The sequence below is a fragment of the Lampetra planeri genome, chromosome 49 (assembly GCF_965212315.1).
Source record: "Lampetra planeri chromosome 49, kcLamPlan1.2.h2, whole genome shotgun sequence".
NCBI classification, from domain to species: domain Eukaryota; kingdom Metazoa; phylum Chordata; class Hyperoartia; order Petromyzontiformes; family Petromyzontidae; genus Lampetra; species Lampetra planeri.
Window position 1 is genome coordinate 7,656,918 of NC_136155.1, and position 17,057 is coordinate 7,673,974.

At 46.6% G+C, this 17,057-nt stretch overlaps 1 protein-coding gene across 3 annotated transcripts in view; it reads right to left on the minus strand.

The window, feature by feature from the left end:
* The window catches only part of LOC144733931 (mitochondrial adenyl nucleotide antiporter SLC25A25-like), a 52,661-nt gene that overhangs the window by 17,529 nt on the left and 18,075 nt on the right, over positions 1-17,057 (minus strand). For all 3 annotated transcript variants that reach the window (XM_078615952.1, XM_078615951.1, XM_078615950.1), the window contains exons 3-6: positions 15,076-15,163; positions 13,415-13,526; positions 10,232-10,390; positions 916-1,068 (exon numbers count right to left, since the gene is read on the minus strand). In XM_078615952.1, the coding sequence (XP_078472078.1) occupies positions 916-1,068; positions 10,232-10,390; positions 13,415-13,526; positions 15,076-15,163 (512 nt within the window). The remainder of the gene's footprint in view (positions 1-915; positions 1,069-10,231; positions 10,391-13,414; positions 13,527-15,075; positions 15,164-17,057) is intronic.

Genomic DNA, 17,057 nt, shown 5'->3' on the forward strand with positions numbered 1-17,057 from the left:
CAGAGACCCATAGACTCACACAGAGACCCATAGACTCACAAATAGACCCATAGACTCACACAGAGACCCATAGACTCACACAGAGACCCATAGACTCGCAATGAGACACATAGACTCGCAAAGAGACCCATAGACTCACACAGAGACCCATAGACTCACACAGAGACCCATAGACTCACAAAGAGACCCATATAATCACACAGAGACCCATAGACTCACACAGAGACCCATAGACTCACACAGAGACCCATAGACTCACACAGAGACCCATAGACTCACACAGAGACACATAGACTCACACAGAGACCCATAGACTCACAAAGAGACCCATAGACTCACACAGAGACCCATAGACTCACACAGAGACCCATAGACTCACAGAGACCCATAGACTCACACAGAGACCCATAGACTTAAACAAAGACCCATAGACACACAGCGACCCATAGACTCACACAGAGACCCATAGACTCACACAGAGACCCATAGACTCACACAGAGATCCATAGACTCACACAGAGACACATAGACTCACAAAGAGACCCATAGACTCACACAGAGACACATAGACTCACACAGAGACCCATAGACTCACAAAGAGACCCATATACACTCACAAAGAGACCGAAAGACTCACGCAGAGACCCATAGACTCACACAGAGATCCATAGACTCACACAGAGACCCATAGACTCACACCTATAGTTTGTTGTCCATAACCCGCACCACCGATTTGCACGGTTGGCTACGCACGGTGCGAATCGGAGGTTCTCACAAGGCGGCGGTCGTGTCGCTACAGTTCTCTGCAGCGAGTACAATGTCTACAACATCAATGGCGCTATGCCTCTTGAAACAAAATTAATAACGAGCCGTTTGCGTGTTCCATATAGCGCCGATGAGGGGCTCGGAGCGCACCTGCTCGTACGCCATGAACTTGATGGCCGTCTCCGGGGCGATCTTGATCACGTTGACACCGTTTCCGCGCCACAGCGAGCGGACGCCGCCCTCCCTGATCATGTGCGCGAGGCCGCCCACCACGCCGATGGTGTTGTGGCGGGAAGCCTTCACCTGCACGTTGGACACGCGCAGACGCAGAGGCAAAAACAAAGGATCCAACCCCCCGTGAAGCCTTTCGCAGGCCATTCAGGAAAGTGCTGTTAACGACCGCCGGTGAAGAACGTCACGACGAAGGACGAAGGGGGTGGGGAGTCCAGCACCACGCCCGGCCGTCTCTTCTGTGCCGAATTTTAGACACTGAGCCAAGCATTAACCCTTTTCCATTTCGATGACGTACGTCATCGGTTTTTTGGAATCAGCAGAAGACGTACCGAGGCTCCCACAAGGCCATGCGTGAGTGCGGCACAGTTTGGCGCCAGCTATAATAGAGTACGGTCTTGTCGCTACGGTTCTCTGCGGTGGGTACAATATCTTTAAAAACAATGGCGCTACTACGCCTCTTTAAATATTACTAATGCTGAGCCGCTTGCGCGTTCCGAGATTCAGCGGTGAACGGGACATCCACCCTGCAACTTGCAGATGTCTCGGAATGGGAAAGGCTTACTGTTAGGCCGAGTTGACCAAGGGGGAGGAGGCGAAGGACCGGTTCATGTATCACTCGCCACTGACGTTTCGCCGTGGCCACCAATTGAACTAAGGTCCCTGGGTTCGTAATCGGCAGTGCGCCGACTGCTACACAAAAGCTCCCCACACACGCGGACACGCAGGGGCACATGCAGATGTACACATACGGGGGTGGTCCGGAGGCTCAGAAGTCAGAGCACTAAGGTCGCATTGCTGAGACCGCGTGCTCGAGTTAGATGGAGCGCCATTCCCAAATTGTTCATCTCAGTGATCGGTCAACGTGTGTCAATGCAGTAAATTCACAACTCAGCAACAACCAAATCACCGAGCGTTATTGACATTTGTGATAATGATGATAACAACTGTAACAATTATGACCAGGATAAGAAATCCTGATAGTTACGCAAAGATGATGATGACAATGATAATGAATTTCGCTCTTAAAATAACAATCATCATTTACAGTTAACTCTCGATTATCCATTGCATTATATTGGTTGTGGATTAATCGTGCTTACAAAAAAACAATACATGTTTGCACGTGTGCTACTTTAACTATGTGTTGCTCCTTACTAATACTGGTAGGAACCTCCTGGTTACACCAGCCCACAGAGGATTACTGTGTCCGTCCGTCGTGCAGGGAGGGGCTTGGTGGGGAGGGAGAGGCTTGGTGGGGAGAGGAGGCTGGGGAGGGGCTGGGTGGGGAGGGTGGGGCTGGGTGGGGAGGGGAGGGTGGGGAGGGGCTGGGTGGGGAGGGGAGGGTGGGGAGGGACTGGGTGGAGAGGGTAGGGCTGGGTGGGGGTGGGAGGGGTGGGGCTGGGTGGAGAGGGGCTGGTCACCCTGTGGTGCCCTTATAAAACCCAACGTTTAACCTACTCACGCCGGCTTGTGCCCGCCCTCACAGTCGGGCATAATTGCGGAATACACCACGCCGCCGTTGACCCTGGCCATTGACCGAGCAACCCAACGTTCCTACCAGCTCCCTCCGCAGGAATGTGTTCTAGGGTCGGGTGAATTTGCTCACCATTTTAAGAAAGAAGCAACGACAACAGGCGACGCATTCCACGCCTTCACCCCGGCTCTGCGTCGCTAAAGCACTGAAACACAGCCCTGCTGCGGTACCAACTCAAAACTCAGTTGCTGATAGAAACTGTCACGGTGTCGAGAGAAACGTCATACGTCATGCTAAATAACATTCGGTGCGGCCCAAACAACGCATCACGGATAACTCTAGAGCGCGACTCCCAATAACCTACGCGGCGGTATACACAGAATACATTTACAAAGCCTAATTCACGTGTCTTCCATTGCCCGTGTTTCTATTTAACCTGGGCCGCCCTCTTCGCTCTCTCCCCTAACCTGTACAATCGGGAGTTTGACTGTACTTTATTCATTCAGGCTGCAGAACGAGATTACGCTTGAAGTGAGCGGGGCCCATATATGAGGCTGTGCGCGCAAGAGCAGAGTTAATTAAGAGTTAAGCCTCCTGGCTCGAGTCAGCTAAGCTGCAAGCTGAGAGTCACATCACACTCCCACAGAGGGAGGGGGGGCTGACGTGCCGGCGTGACGGTAATTACCATCGCTCAGGCTGCGGAGGCTTCCATGGGAACAACCGAGATAACGTGGCCTGTCCTTCAACGCTCAGCTATTTGATGAGAAATGAGCACGTTTTAATATGTAACCATCAACAGAACTTTCGCTGCCAAAGTACACACACGCGCGCGCGCATGTGCGTGCGTGCCGTCTAACACGCTCGGTTAATCTGCGCGTTCCCAGAAAAAAAGATCGATAATACAATAAAACATACCCTGCACCAGTTCCAAATCGTTCATATTGGAGTAGTTACTTGGCCCATACGTGAAACTGAGCTGACAGATGTCAGCGGTGGACACAAACTGAGTTAGTGCGCGATATACTGTGGTTGACGGGTGGGTCAGAGGTCAGGGCGCTGAGCCAGAAAACTGTGCTTTGGCTACCAGTGATAAAAACCGGGTTCTCAAGTGTGGATGTCCTCAGCCCTTTAACCAATGACTGCACAAAAACACTTTACATTTGGATTGTCAGCTCTGACAATGAATATATCGGTTTAACCATCAAGCTATGTACATTTATCTCAATTTGGGGTGTGTGAGGCAGTACAACTCCCATTGAGTGTGGATACATAGGTTATCTTGAAAGTCTCTCCAAGAAATTATGTGAAAATCCGCTTCCTTTGGCCGTGTTCTGTATGCATGTATGTTCACCTTCTTTTCGCACCGTACATAGCCAACCGCGCTAATTGGAGGTGTGGGGGAAGGACAACAAACTAATTCTGCTCAAGTGAAAGGGAGGTGGCCCTCAACACTGATTAGAGCACTGAGCCAGTGGTGGAAATTCCACTTTCCCGTGACCGAGGTCTTTAAAAAGACAACTGTAGATGGTGGACAAAGCAGTACTCATATTACCCACCCAAAAGAGATGATAGGCCGAGTCAATCGCTAAACTGGGATTTGTATTTTGCAAGTTTCCAACTGTGAGTCAAGTCATTTACCCAGAGTGCCACTTTATTTATATAATGTAATAACTGAATGGGTGGAGTCTTGGCAACGTGGTTAGCGTGCTGCACTACGAAACACCGCTGCCCAAGTTATATTCCTGGCCACTTACCAGTCTGGTCAAGTATGGTCAATTAACCCAATGGCCCAGCACAATTATAAGTCCTTTATTTGTATTAATTGTCGATTAATTAACAAATGGCAAGCATCAGGGTCAAATTAAAATGTCTTGCTTTTCATGTGATTGTATTCTGTGCCTGCACGTCACCTCCATAGGCTATCAGTTTCCATTTGAAAACAATAAACTTAATTATTTTATGAGAATAGGTTTTCCGATTTTTTCTGGCAACAAAACAGGTGTTAAGATGTTAAAACACCAAACTGAAACCTTTTACAAGGAATCATGTCTGCATTAACCACAATACTTGTGGTCAGAATGCAAACAAAAAAAGTACTATTTTATTCTTTCGGTAAAGTCACATAGAAAGAAAATGAATGAAATAATGTATTTATCTTCTTGGTTCTTTCGGTAAAGTCACGTAGAAGGGAAGTAATAAAATAATAAAAATAAAACATAATAAAACAATTCTCACGACGTTTCGGCCACAACGCAAGCAGCCATCCTCAGGCGAAGAATGAAACACCCCAAGCTTGGAGCGTATATTTAAGCTGGGTTAGAGGGGGGGGAGGTGGGAAGAAGAGCGCCTAAACAAAATAATTTGCATATCAAGAGGAATTCAGCATATGGAAAATGCGTAGGAGGTGGGCGGGGGGGGTTCCAAATCAATACTATGCCCGTGCATTATGCAGGATTAGCAGCATCAAAGGGGGGGGGGGAAGGGGGGGAGCATTAACAAAGGAAAGGAATGTTAATAGTATGTAGCTGTAGTTACTAAACAACCACGTAAAAAACTACAGTATAAACTGCATGACAAACTAAAGTATAAACTACATAGCATCATCAGTAAACTTACTATACTCTACAATAAGCTGAGTTACTAACAGTAAGTAATACATGAAAAATTCTACGTTGTAAAAAATTATATAATATGCTTCCATCTAAACTTTATTCTCTTACATCACACGCGTCTATACCGTACTATATACTTCCATAGGCAAAACCAACATTAAATTACATACTGTATTGCTATAAACCACCCTATACCTTATACATTTTTAATATAACACTATGTATTATTCTACCCACCCTAATGTGTATCAAAATGGTTTATTACGTCCTTCCAGTGATTGCTAAGCCAGAATCCATCTTCTCGGTTAAAATTGTCTCTGTGTTTGTAAATGTGGATCGCCTCATGTACGAATCTCTCATGATAGCCAGATGGCTTGCAGAGAACCTCTGTCTTGGAGAAGTCAATGTCATGTGAGCCCACTGAGTTGTAACAGTGATCTGCCACGGCTGAGGTGTTTGTCCTACAGTGTTTCAGGTCAGCTTTATGTTCACGGATGCGGTCCGAGACATGTCGTTTGGTTTCCCCAATGTAACTGCTACCACAGAGGCAACTTAGTTTGTAGACACCAGGGTACTGTATGTCTGGAACCACATCTTTTACAGACGGTACCAGATCACGGATTTTATGTACTGTGTTGAATCGGACCTGGATCTTGTGTTTAATCAGGATTTTGGAGATCTTTTTTGTGACCCCAGCAATGTAGGGTAAGGTGATGGTCTTGAAAGGCTCCTCAACAGGATCCTTCTTGGTGGTTGGAGTGATGGCTTTGCGGATTGTGTAGTCGGAGTAACCATTAGCCTTAAGAGCTTGGCGTACGTGTTTGAGTTCACTGGAAATGTGTTCATGGTCGGAGATGCATTGGGCTCTATGATATAGAGTCTTGATGAGGGAATTCTTCTGGGATGGATGGTGGTGGGAATCCGGTTTTAGATAAGCATCCGTGTGGGTGGCTTTCCTGTAGACAGAGTGGCTCATTGAACCATCAGGTCTCCTTTTGATTAGGACATCCAAAAAGGGTAGCTTGCCATCATTTTCGACTTCCATGGTGAATCTGATGGCTGGGTGTATGGAATTGATATGGTCGAGAAATTGGTCTAGAGCAGGCCGGCCATGTGGCCAGATGACAAAAGTGTCGTCTACGTACCTCTTCCATAAGGTCGGGCGTAGAGTGGCAGTCTGGATGGCGTCCGTCTCAAATTTCTCCATGAAGATGTTGGCTACAACCGGAGATAAGGGGGAGCCCATTGGGGTGCCCTCAATTTGCTTGTAGAAGGTTCCATTCCAGGTGAAGTATGTATTGGTTAAGCAGTGTCTCACCAGGGGGGGTACCCCAGCATTCAGTCCTTGGAAGTCGAAAATGATGGCAAGCTACCCTTTTTGGATGTCCTAATCAAAAGGAGACCTGATGGTTCAATGAGCCACTCTGTCTACAGGAAAGCCACCCACACGGATGCTTATCTAAAAGCGGATTCCCACCACCATCCATCCCAGAAGAATTCCCTCATCAAGACTCTATATCATAGAGCCCAATGCGTCTCCGACCATGAACACATTTCCAGTGAACTCAAACACGTACGCCAAGCTCTTAAGGCTAATGGTTACTCCGACTACACAATCCGCAAAGCCATCACTCCAACCACCAAGAAGGATCCTGTTGAGGAGCCTTTCAAGACCATCACCTTACCCTACATTGCTGGGGTCACAAAAAAGATCTCCAAAATCCTGATTAAACACAAGATCCAGGTCCGATTCAACACAGTACATAAAATCCGTGATCTGGTACCGTCTGTAAAAGATGTGGTTCCAGACATACAGTACCCTGGTGTCTACAAACTAAGTTGCCTCTGTGGTAGCAGTTACATTGGGGAAACCAAACGACATGTCTCGGACCGCATCCGTGAACATAAAGCTGACCTGAAACACTGTAGGACAAACACCTCAGCCGTGGCAGATCACTGTTACAACTCAGTGGGCTCACATGACATTGACTTCTCCAAGACAGAGGTTCTCTGCAAGCCATCTGGCTATCATGAGAGATTCGTACATGAGGCGATCCACATTTACAAACACAGAGACAATTTTAACCGAGAAGATGGATTCTGGCTTAGCAATCACTGGAAGGACGTAATAAACCATTTTGATACACATTAGGGTGGGTAGAATAATACATAGTGTTATATTAAAAATGTATAAGGTATAGGGTGGTTTATAGCAATACAGTATGTAATTTAATGTTGGTTTTGCCTATGGAAGTATATAGTACGGTATAGACGCGTGTGATGTAAGAGAATAAAGTTTAGATGGAAGCATATTATATAATTTTTTACAACGTAGAATTTTTCATGTATTACTTACTGTTAGTAACTCAGCTTATTGTAGAGTATAGTAAGTTTACTGATGATGCTATGTAGTTTATACTTTAGTTTGTCATGCAGTTTATACTGTAGTTTTTTACGTGGTTGTTTAGTAACTACAGCTACATACTATTAACATTCCTTTCCTTTGTTAATGCTCCCCCCCTTCCCCCCCCCCCTTTGATGCTGCTAATCCTGCATAATGCACGGGCATAGTATTGATTTGGAACCCCCCCCGCCCACCTCCTACGCATTTTCCATATGCTGAATTCCTCTTGATATGCAAATTATTTTGTTTAGGCGCTCTTCTTCCCACCTCCCCCCCCTCTAACCCAGCTTAAATATACGCTCCAAGCTTGGGGTGTTTCATTCTTCGCCTGAGGATGGCTGCTTGCGTTGTGGCCGAAACGTCGTGAGAATTGTTTTATTATGTTTTATTTTTATTATTTTATTACTTCCCTTCTACGTGACTTTACCGAAAGAACCAAGAAGATGAATCCCTGCAGTCACGAAAGCTTTAAATCGAAATATAATGTATTTAATTTAGAAAATAAGTTAAATAATTTTATTTACAGAATTCATTAAATAATTTGCTTTATTTATTTTCTATTTACTTAATTTATTTTCTACGTGACTTTACCGAAAAAACCAAAGAGTAATTCCTGCAGTCACGAAAGCTTCAAAACAAATTTAAAAAAACATACTCTGATAATATATGCATTGTCTTTGAAACTGATTGGTCCACACCAGAGACAGCTTTCTTTTGAGCCTCGTCTCTTTTGGCGTCCTCTGGTCTAACACCGTTTTGAGACGAGGCTCAAAAGAAAGCTGTCTCTGGTGTGGACCAATCAGTTTCAAAGACAATGCATATATTATCAGAGTATGTGTTGTGTTTGCATTCTGACCACAAGCATTGTGGTTAATGCAGACATGATTCCTCGTGAAAGGTTTCAGTTTGGTGTTTTAACATCTTAACACCTGTTTTGTTGCGAGAAAAAAGGGGAAAACCTATACTCATATTTTGGTACTGGCAAAGGAGGTCCCATGATATAAATGATTTTATTTACCAAGTTAAGCTCACTGAGCTATATAGCTCTTTTTCAGAAGCGACCTGACCACAAACGATGGCTCAACAAAGTAGCTTATCATCATGTAGACATTTATAGCAGCCAAATACTCTAAATACGTTTCCAAATGTGGAGGAAAAAAACTGAAAACCCGGAGAAAAAACCACATGACCACGGGGAGAACATGCAAACTCCACATACACAGGCATCAGGGTTTGGATTGAACCCACGTCCACCTGTATACCAGGCGAGGTAGTTAATTAAGATGTAATGGTCTTAATTACAAAATTAATTAACACGTGTTGAAAGCAACTGGGGAACAAGGAGCTAGCCTAATGCTGTTGTCAATTAGAGGCTAGCACACGGCCCCAACGATTACAAAATGTATCCATTAGAGGTAATTAGCCGCGGTCGTGTTTGCAAATTAATGGATTAATTAACTACACAACTAGGGAAATACAGTGTGGCAAACAAAAGAAGCGTGGCGGGTTGGTGTTTATCCTTGTGCCAACATGTCCTTGGCAAGCGTCGTCAATGTCACAATCAGGCCATGTTCAATCAAATGCTGGATAAGGCCTCCCTGAAAGCGGTCATCCATCTCTCTGTCTAGCCAAGACTTTCAAAGCCCTCCTGCATGTGCTCGTGCACCTCTTTCTTTCTTCATTTTCATCTCGGTCCACCTGCAACAACTGTTGTGTTTTCGAGTTTGTGTCCTTCTCACCGCTATTCCCAGTTGTCCATCCAACCCGTGAGATATGGTGACTTTTGTTTCGATCAATGTCCATCTTGAGCCAAACTTTGCAGCCCTCTTTTATTAAATTATAGGCAAGCAGAGGTGATGGAATTTAGAGTGCGATCGCCACTACAAGTGGCAAGCTCACCGCCAGGACAAACAAAATCCCTGGTGAGCCAGAATCAGTTTGAGCCAAGGCTGGACTTGCCAAAGGCTGCTTACCAGCCACAGCCAGTGGATTAACCGGAAGGGAAACCTGATCAATGATTCAATTAACTGTGTCGTGCTACAGCTAACGTGGGAAATGTCACTTTAGAAAAAATCTGGCCTGGATTGCTGTTACATATGGAAACGGGGTGCAACTTTACACCTCGGTGGCTGAGCAAGGACTCGAATGCAGATAAAGATAGAGAGCCTTCCGAATGTGAGAGGGCGAGTTATTGGAGGGCAGATCGGCAGAAGTAAACAAAGACAAACAGGGAGCAACGGGTGCTGCAGGGTAAGCACATAATTGGAGACAGTGCCTGCTTGTACACGCGCAATACGCTGCTGCATGTAGGCCTTCGCACACATTGTCATGGAGGTCGTTTTATGAAATGCGCGCTGGTGAAAGGGGTACCGAGAACCGGTACAGATATCCACTCTCCACTGATGTCAGCCGCGGCCGGCAATCGAACATCAGGACACCGGGTTCGTACGCAGCGACACTCACCACCACTGTCATGAAGCCACGTGATGTCACAACATCGGTACAAATGATATACGGACATCACTTAGTCTGCCAGCGCACGCATTGTTACATGGCCCACTGGAAAAAAAAATAAGTACCCTGATAGAGAACAATGGATCACATGGCACGTTTGTGATGACAGCCGGTGGCAGTAAGGACAACGTGTAAACAGCAATGAATCGAACATCTTGCCAACTGGTTCGAAACGGACCAACGTTGACCGAGTCAAGTTAATTGGACAGCGCAGCTGGAGGAGGTCACCTGCATGATGACCTTGAGACGGTCAAGCGGCGCGGTGCAGGTGCGCGAGACCACGCCGGCGCCACCGCCGGCCACCAGCTGCCGCCACCACGTGCCGCTGCGACGCTCCTCCTCCGTGAACTCATCCGGCACGGCCATGCTGTCGCCCACGTCCAAGATCTATTGGAACAGTAAGTGTAAGCAATAGTTGTCGTTACAATGATTATGATGATGTAATTTCTCTCCGGTTGCGTTTTGACTTTTTGGGTTTTACTGCGTGCTGTTCGGCATGATGTCCAACGTTTCGCTCCACGTGCCGGGAGGTCGGTGACTAAGTGACCGGATGCACAATCTCCCAAAGTCGGGAGTTCAAATCTAGGTCGGAGGGTCGACTCAGCCCATCATGCATCTGGGGTTCTAAAATACGTACCATTTTATGGGAAGTCGACTCAACGTTCTCTGCCCTGCCATACGAAGCTGGCAGTGACATCACCAGTTCAATGTCACCAACAGAAGTGACATCCTCCCCCATTAGAGTTTTAGCAAAAGTAAACATTTCAGAGGTTTTTCATTCTAAGAACCAAACTAAATTCAAAGCAGGGTACCTCCTGAAAGAGTCTTAACCTTCAATGAGGCTTTGCATGGGTGAACATAATTATATAAAGCACACTGGCAGTATTAACATTATAACGGTTATTGAAAGCCAATTTTGCCGCCAACACGCATCAAGATCACATTTAATACATCCTACAGGGCTTCACTTCACGGACGACACCCGAGATACTTGCGTGAATGTGGGCGAATATCCAAGCGTATATTTTTATTCCTCTACAGTCTAGACACTCTGGGTCACGATTGGCATATTACGCTTTCTAATAACCCTCAGGGGGGGGGGCGTCTAATTGCATCGAAACAATACCAGGAAGGTCCCTTCAAAGGTGCGCACGCTTGTTATAGTTCAGTGTACAAGTTCTGCCAATACTTGCTCATGCCACTTTGTTGGCAGAAGGGCCTCGCCTAGAGGGACCTCTGGAGGGTATTTGGCCTACTCTTCCATGCTGGCCAGACATTTTGTAAGGGGGGGGGGGAGTACCCACACTTTAATCCACCACACGTGACCCGCTGACCAACTGAAATGTAGTGCACACATTTATACTGCAAGGTGGACAGACAGGCGGATTTAAGAATGCGTGTGAATGCTTCGCAAACCTATTATGATCACTCGAGGTGGGCTTGGTCTCGGCAAAGAGGAACAATCCACTGCTGAAACTGTTTGGCGTTTCCAACTCCCCCAGGCGATATTCTCACGGGAAAAGGAACGCTCGCGCGCGCCTGGATAAGCGCCGTGAAAGATGGTCGACCAATTTGCCTTTAGAGCCGGCGAGAAATTTAAGAGGTAAAAATTAGCCTTGAAGGAGAAATCAAAAAGACAATTCCAAAAATGTCCTCAGCAACAGCTCTCATTGTTGACCTGCTGGAAAGCAATCTGAACGGCATTTATTCTGGGTAAGACTGAAAAATAAGTTGAGGCCCCATTTTTTTATTCCTACACGAAACATAAAACGTGAAGCTCCTTTACCCGTGTGAGCGACCCACACAGCAGGAGTGGGGCCGCCTTGGGAGAGTGCTTACATAACGGTGTGTAAATGGATAGGTTGGGAGGGGGGGTGTTGGAAATGAGCCAGTTGAGAGTTAAGGGAAATATAACCACGAGCCTTTGCCAAAAAATAATTCTGATTAAACCAAATCGCGTGCGTCATCGCCGTGCACTGCATATCTCTACATCGTAACTTTGACATTGCAATTCGCTGCCAAGGTTGTAAATAAATGCTGCGGAAACTTTATATTTGCCTGCAACCCGTTCACAATGACGACTACTGCAAGATCCCCCCCTCCCCTCCCCCCGTATAACTTCATACAGTGTCATTGGTGGGGGCAATATTTGTTAGCGAGCACATATAATTACAATGCCCTTTATTTAACCAGGTAAGCCTCACCGATGTGGCCAACTCCATTGATGATTGGCTTCATATGGGAAAAAAATGGTGCACCCGAAGAAAACCCATGAATAAGAGAGGATAACACCTCCACACAGATGCTCTGCCATCTGTTGGCCACCTTGCAGCCCAAGGCTGCAGCACCAGACAGCCTCCAATACAAGTGTTGAGAAGCATTCCAAGTGTAGCTCAGTACACAAAATACCTATTTACCACTGTGAAACAGAGCCGTGCCAAGCCAGCCTGCCGTGGCTCAGGAGGCACCAGGCCGCGGCGTATGTCACACGCAAAGTGGTGACAGTCTTGAGTTGCACTCAACGACAACATCCCCGGCCCCTGGCCCTGCGTGGCCCCCCAAGCCCGTTTCAGACGTCTTGCGAGGCGCATTACGGTTTGTTCTCCGGTTCGGCTTGACAGAAACCACGAGGACCACGAGGCCTTGGCTTGGATGCACCCATGGAAAAGAGTGTTTAAGTATCGCAAAGTCTTCCCTTCCCCCGTCACCCCCCTCCCCCGCCCCCCATATAAAAGTCCCACCACCCCGCCGTTTTAACAGTCCCACCTGCTGGGGCAATGAGTTCCACTCTCCCTCACCTCTCCTGTGTCCCACTCCCCCCTTCCTCCGGTACATAGTTTAATGAAGTCGGGTCGGCTCTTTGCGACGGGAGATCCTCCAACCGCAATGCATGACTGGCTGTCATGGGCTCGTGGAGATTCTTACACAATAGCTTTCATTTTGAAAAAAAGTCAGTTTAACACATAGGCTTTCACAACCAACATTATCCACAGAGGTTTTTGGGTTAGATCGTGTAAATATATGTGTCGTTAAACCCGCCACCACCTGACACAGCCAAATAATAAGGGCTTGTCACATAAACAAAACGTGCCAATTCGTTACTAGTACAGCACACCGGTGTGTTAGAGATTAAACCCACAATGGCCAAATCTGGCTGATGATGCTCGTTCTAATTACTGGTGAAACGTCGTACTCGAATTGTAGACGTTGTGGGTTTACTCTCCAACACACCGGTGTACTGAACAAGTAACGGATTGGCCACGTTTTGTTTACGTGAGAAACCTTACTAGTTGGCTATGTCGGGTGGCGGCAGGTTTAACGACACATTGATATTCACGCGATTTAACCCAAAAATCTCGATTGTGAAAAATAAAATAGTATCGCAAAGTCACATGATGAACACACGCGTACCATGGTGTGCCTCCAGTAGAGGATGATCTCGCTCATGTTCGTAACGGGGTTCAGGTAGTGGTAGTCGCGCCACTCGTTCCAGTCCACCGTCATGGTGCCGTCCTTGTCCATGCTGCCAGCCAGACGCAATCGCACGCGCGTGCACCAGACGGGATAAGTCACGTACATACATACAAAAAACACACGGTGCACACACGTGCACATTTTTACTCATAACCTGGTAACAGTCCGTTCAGATTTCCCCCACCACTGGCGTTAGCCGTGGTCGGGATAGAACTCGGGTCACCGGGTTGGTAGTGCAATGCATAAACAAAAGTGCCCACCACCCAACCACATTTAAAGTTAAATATTCACACTAATTTATTGATTAATCTCAGTATTCCAATAAAAAGTCATCAATACAGAAAAGTGTATGACTTTGCAAGTGATTTTCTTGTGATATCAAACGCAACAATAGATTGTCACCAACTAGCAAACATAATGTACACTCTGTATTATACATTTTAATATTATTATCAATCATCAAGTAAAAAAAAATACATTTGATGCATACACTTTCCCTTTGTCGGTGTTTCATATTTATTCATAGGTCACCTTAGTCATTCATGGCCAATGCCTGTAAACAGCCGATATCTTCTGATCCAGGCTACCATGCCGACAGCTACATACATAATGGATTAACTGCACACACGAACACATTACCACCACACACAAGAAGATGTAATGCAGTCACCTCAAAAACAATACGGCCACATGAAGTTCCCCGCACACACCGTGTCAGTTATGGGCGTTGTCAGACCGTACTACATCACGCTGGTCAGTGTGGGTTGTTGAAGGAGAGAAGGTGGAGAAGGCGGTAAAATCAAGTTCTGACATCACTCGCCACTCACGAATCGAAGGTCACTGGGATGACAGCGCAGAGTGCGAATCACTGCACCGCCGCTACCAACTTATTGACAAATGCGCGTGGAATCTACTGCAGATATTTGACGATGACAGTGGGCACTTATCGCCATCCTTATGGAGAAGCGAGATTCCATTATTGGAATCAAATACTTATTCTCAAGGTGATCGTGGGATCGGCGGAAATCAAGGAAACGTTGGGACTGCAGGCTGCGCGGAAAAACTAGAGTGATGCGATTGTTCTCACTACGCTGGCCAGGCCCCAGGGGCACTGCATTATCCATGCTTCTTTTTCTCTGGCAGGTTGAAGGAGCACCTAGAACTGTTTAAGATATCACTCACCACTGATGTTAGCCATGTGCTGGCAAATGAACTCAGGCAACTAAGTTCACAGCGGAACGCGATAACTAAACTAAACTAATTTTTATTTTACTGGTTAAGGCCAACTGAGCTATACAGCTCTTTTGCAGAAGCGACCTGGCCACAAATGATAGCTCAAGAAGTGGCTTATCGCATGGAAATTCTATCAGCTAAATCCTCTAAAACACATGTTTCTAAAAGTGCAAGGAAAAACCGGAGGGCCTGGAGAAAAATCCACACGACCACCGGAAGACAGACGCACAAACTCCAAATATACAGGCGTCAGGGTTGGGATCGAAGCCACGACCTCCTGTACACCAGGCGAGGTAGTTAACATCTCGGCACGGTGGCACCTCCACCACTCGCCAGTCACCTCGGGACAATGCCCTCTCTCTCACCTTCTCAGTATCTTCTCCGCTTGCTGCAGGTTGACCGTAACACCCAGGCCTGACAGCGATTGCATAATTTCAGACGCATCGATCTCACCTGCAAAAGAATCACGAGGGTGAGAATCCCAGCTGCATTACACACACACACACACGCACGCACGCGCAGCCCTTGAGTCAACCTACTGCTGGATGAGAGCATCCCCACGCCGTTGCAGGTCAAGGGCGCTACTTCACCGTACGTTACCGCGCTGGTCAGTGCGAGTTGGTGAAGGTGGGGACCATAGATGTGGAAACTTACAAGTAGAGTATAATGGATTTTGCTCTGCTACCCTCTGCTGCCCACAAACATAGCCACACAGCCTATAGTACCTGTGTTGTGCATGCGGTCAGCCATCAAAACACTTACCCAGGCTCAAATCTGCTTAACTTCAGAGAGCCGACGAAATGGGAAGGCTTTCTGTGTGATTTGGTCACATGCGTTATACGCATACAGAAGTTACATTTATTTACTTTCGGATGAGAACCAGTGTGTTCGTAATTTATGTTCACACTTTTATTTGTCAGATCTAATTTTCATAAAACATACTCTTTGGTTCTTTCGGTAAAGTCACGTAGGTAGAAATAAAATAAAATAAAACAAATCACGACGTTTCGATCGCAACACAAGCAATCCTCATCAGGTGGAACAGAAAACACTTTTGAACGTCGCTCCAAATATCTTTGACGAAGAGAGCGCGTCTCCTTGTCTTGCTCCTCTTCTGATTCCAGTCGCGTTAGATTTGCAGATTATATCGTCACCACAGGGAGTGATTGAACACCTTAACAAAGAAGGCTGTAAGGAGCCGGGTTCAAGATAAAAGAATGAACCCGAAGTCAGGTCCAACTCGTTCACTTCACAAAGGATGATCATTGATGGACAGAGAACACATCAGAACGTGTACCTAGTTGCGACCATTAAAGGTGGATTGTATACGGAGCGATGAGATCGGTTCGCGTGTACCAGAGAGACGGAATCGCGTTATCGCAGGCCCGTGAGGTACGGTAACAGTGCAGGGAGGCTTCCACCCAGCAGTGGATAGACCACGGCTGATGATGATAATGATGATAAAATAAGTAGACAGTTTTACATCAGCTATTTGGCTCTCAGCTCTATACAGTGTCCTAGAGTGCGCCTTAAGCAACTGAAAACAATCTGTAACCAACGGTGAATATTTCATTATCGCAGTGGGTCTGCTTTCAAAGCCGACACTGTGGCCCCTGTCACAGCCTCTGACCTTTGTTCACTGCTGGTCGGCCTGGAACAGGCGTGCACTACCCATCCACCGCTTATCAGAAAGACCATCCCACCCTCATTGTTTGGCTGTTAAACAGACGATTTATACGCTACCAGTCTATGTTTGGTTAAACGGAGGAATTCAGCGGGTACTGCTTAACAAGGCAGAGATTTTAGTCTATGTGCCAAGCGTGTGCAGTGAAATCATTATACTTTACTGCTATACCCCCCTCCCCCTGCCTTTACAAAATAAAAACAAAATCCATGCGGTGTGAGAAGGACCTCATACAACAGTGGAATGACAGAGGGCCTTTCGTGTGTGCGTAACCAAGCCTGTGTGTAAATGCTGAATAACTAGCAGGTTAGTTTACGATCATTACGTGTGGCGGAGTGTTTGAGAGACCGGAATGGAAGAAGTAACAACTGGCATAGAATTGCACGTTATTACATTATTGATACTGGCATTGTAAACCATTGCGTTACTCAGGTCTCATTTGCGTTGGGTTTCGCCTCGCGCGTGTATTCGTGTACGAGCTTCGTCATCTCCCGCGATGTACCCACTGCCGGATGAAGGCCTCCCCCCAAGCCGTCAACAGCTCTCACGGCGCACCAGCTGATTTCATCGCTCCGTCTCCGCGGTGAACCAAAACTTACTCATGATACGCGACACACCACTGCGTCTAAAGAAGAAACTTTTTAACCGGAGCACGTTACCTGC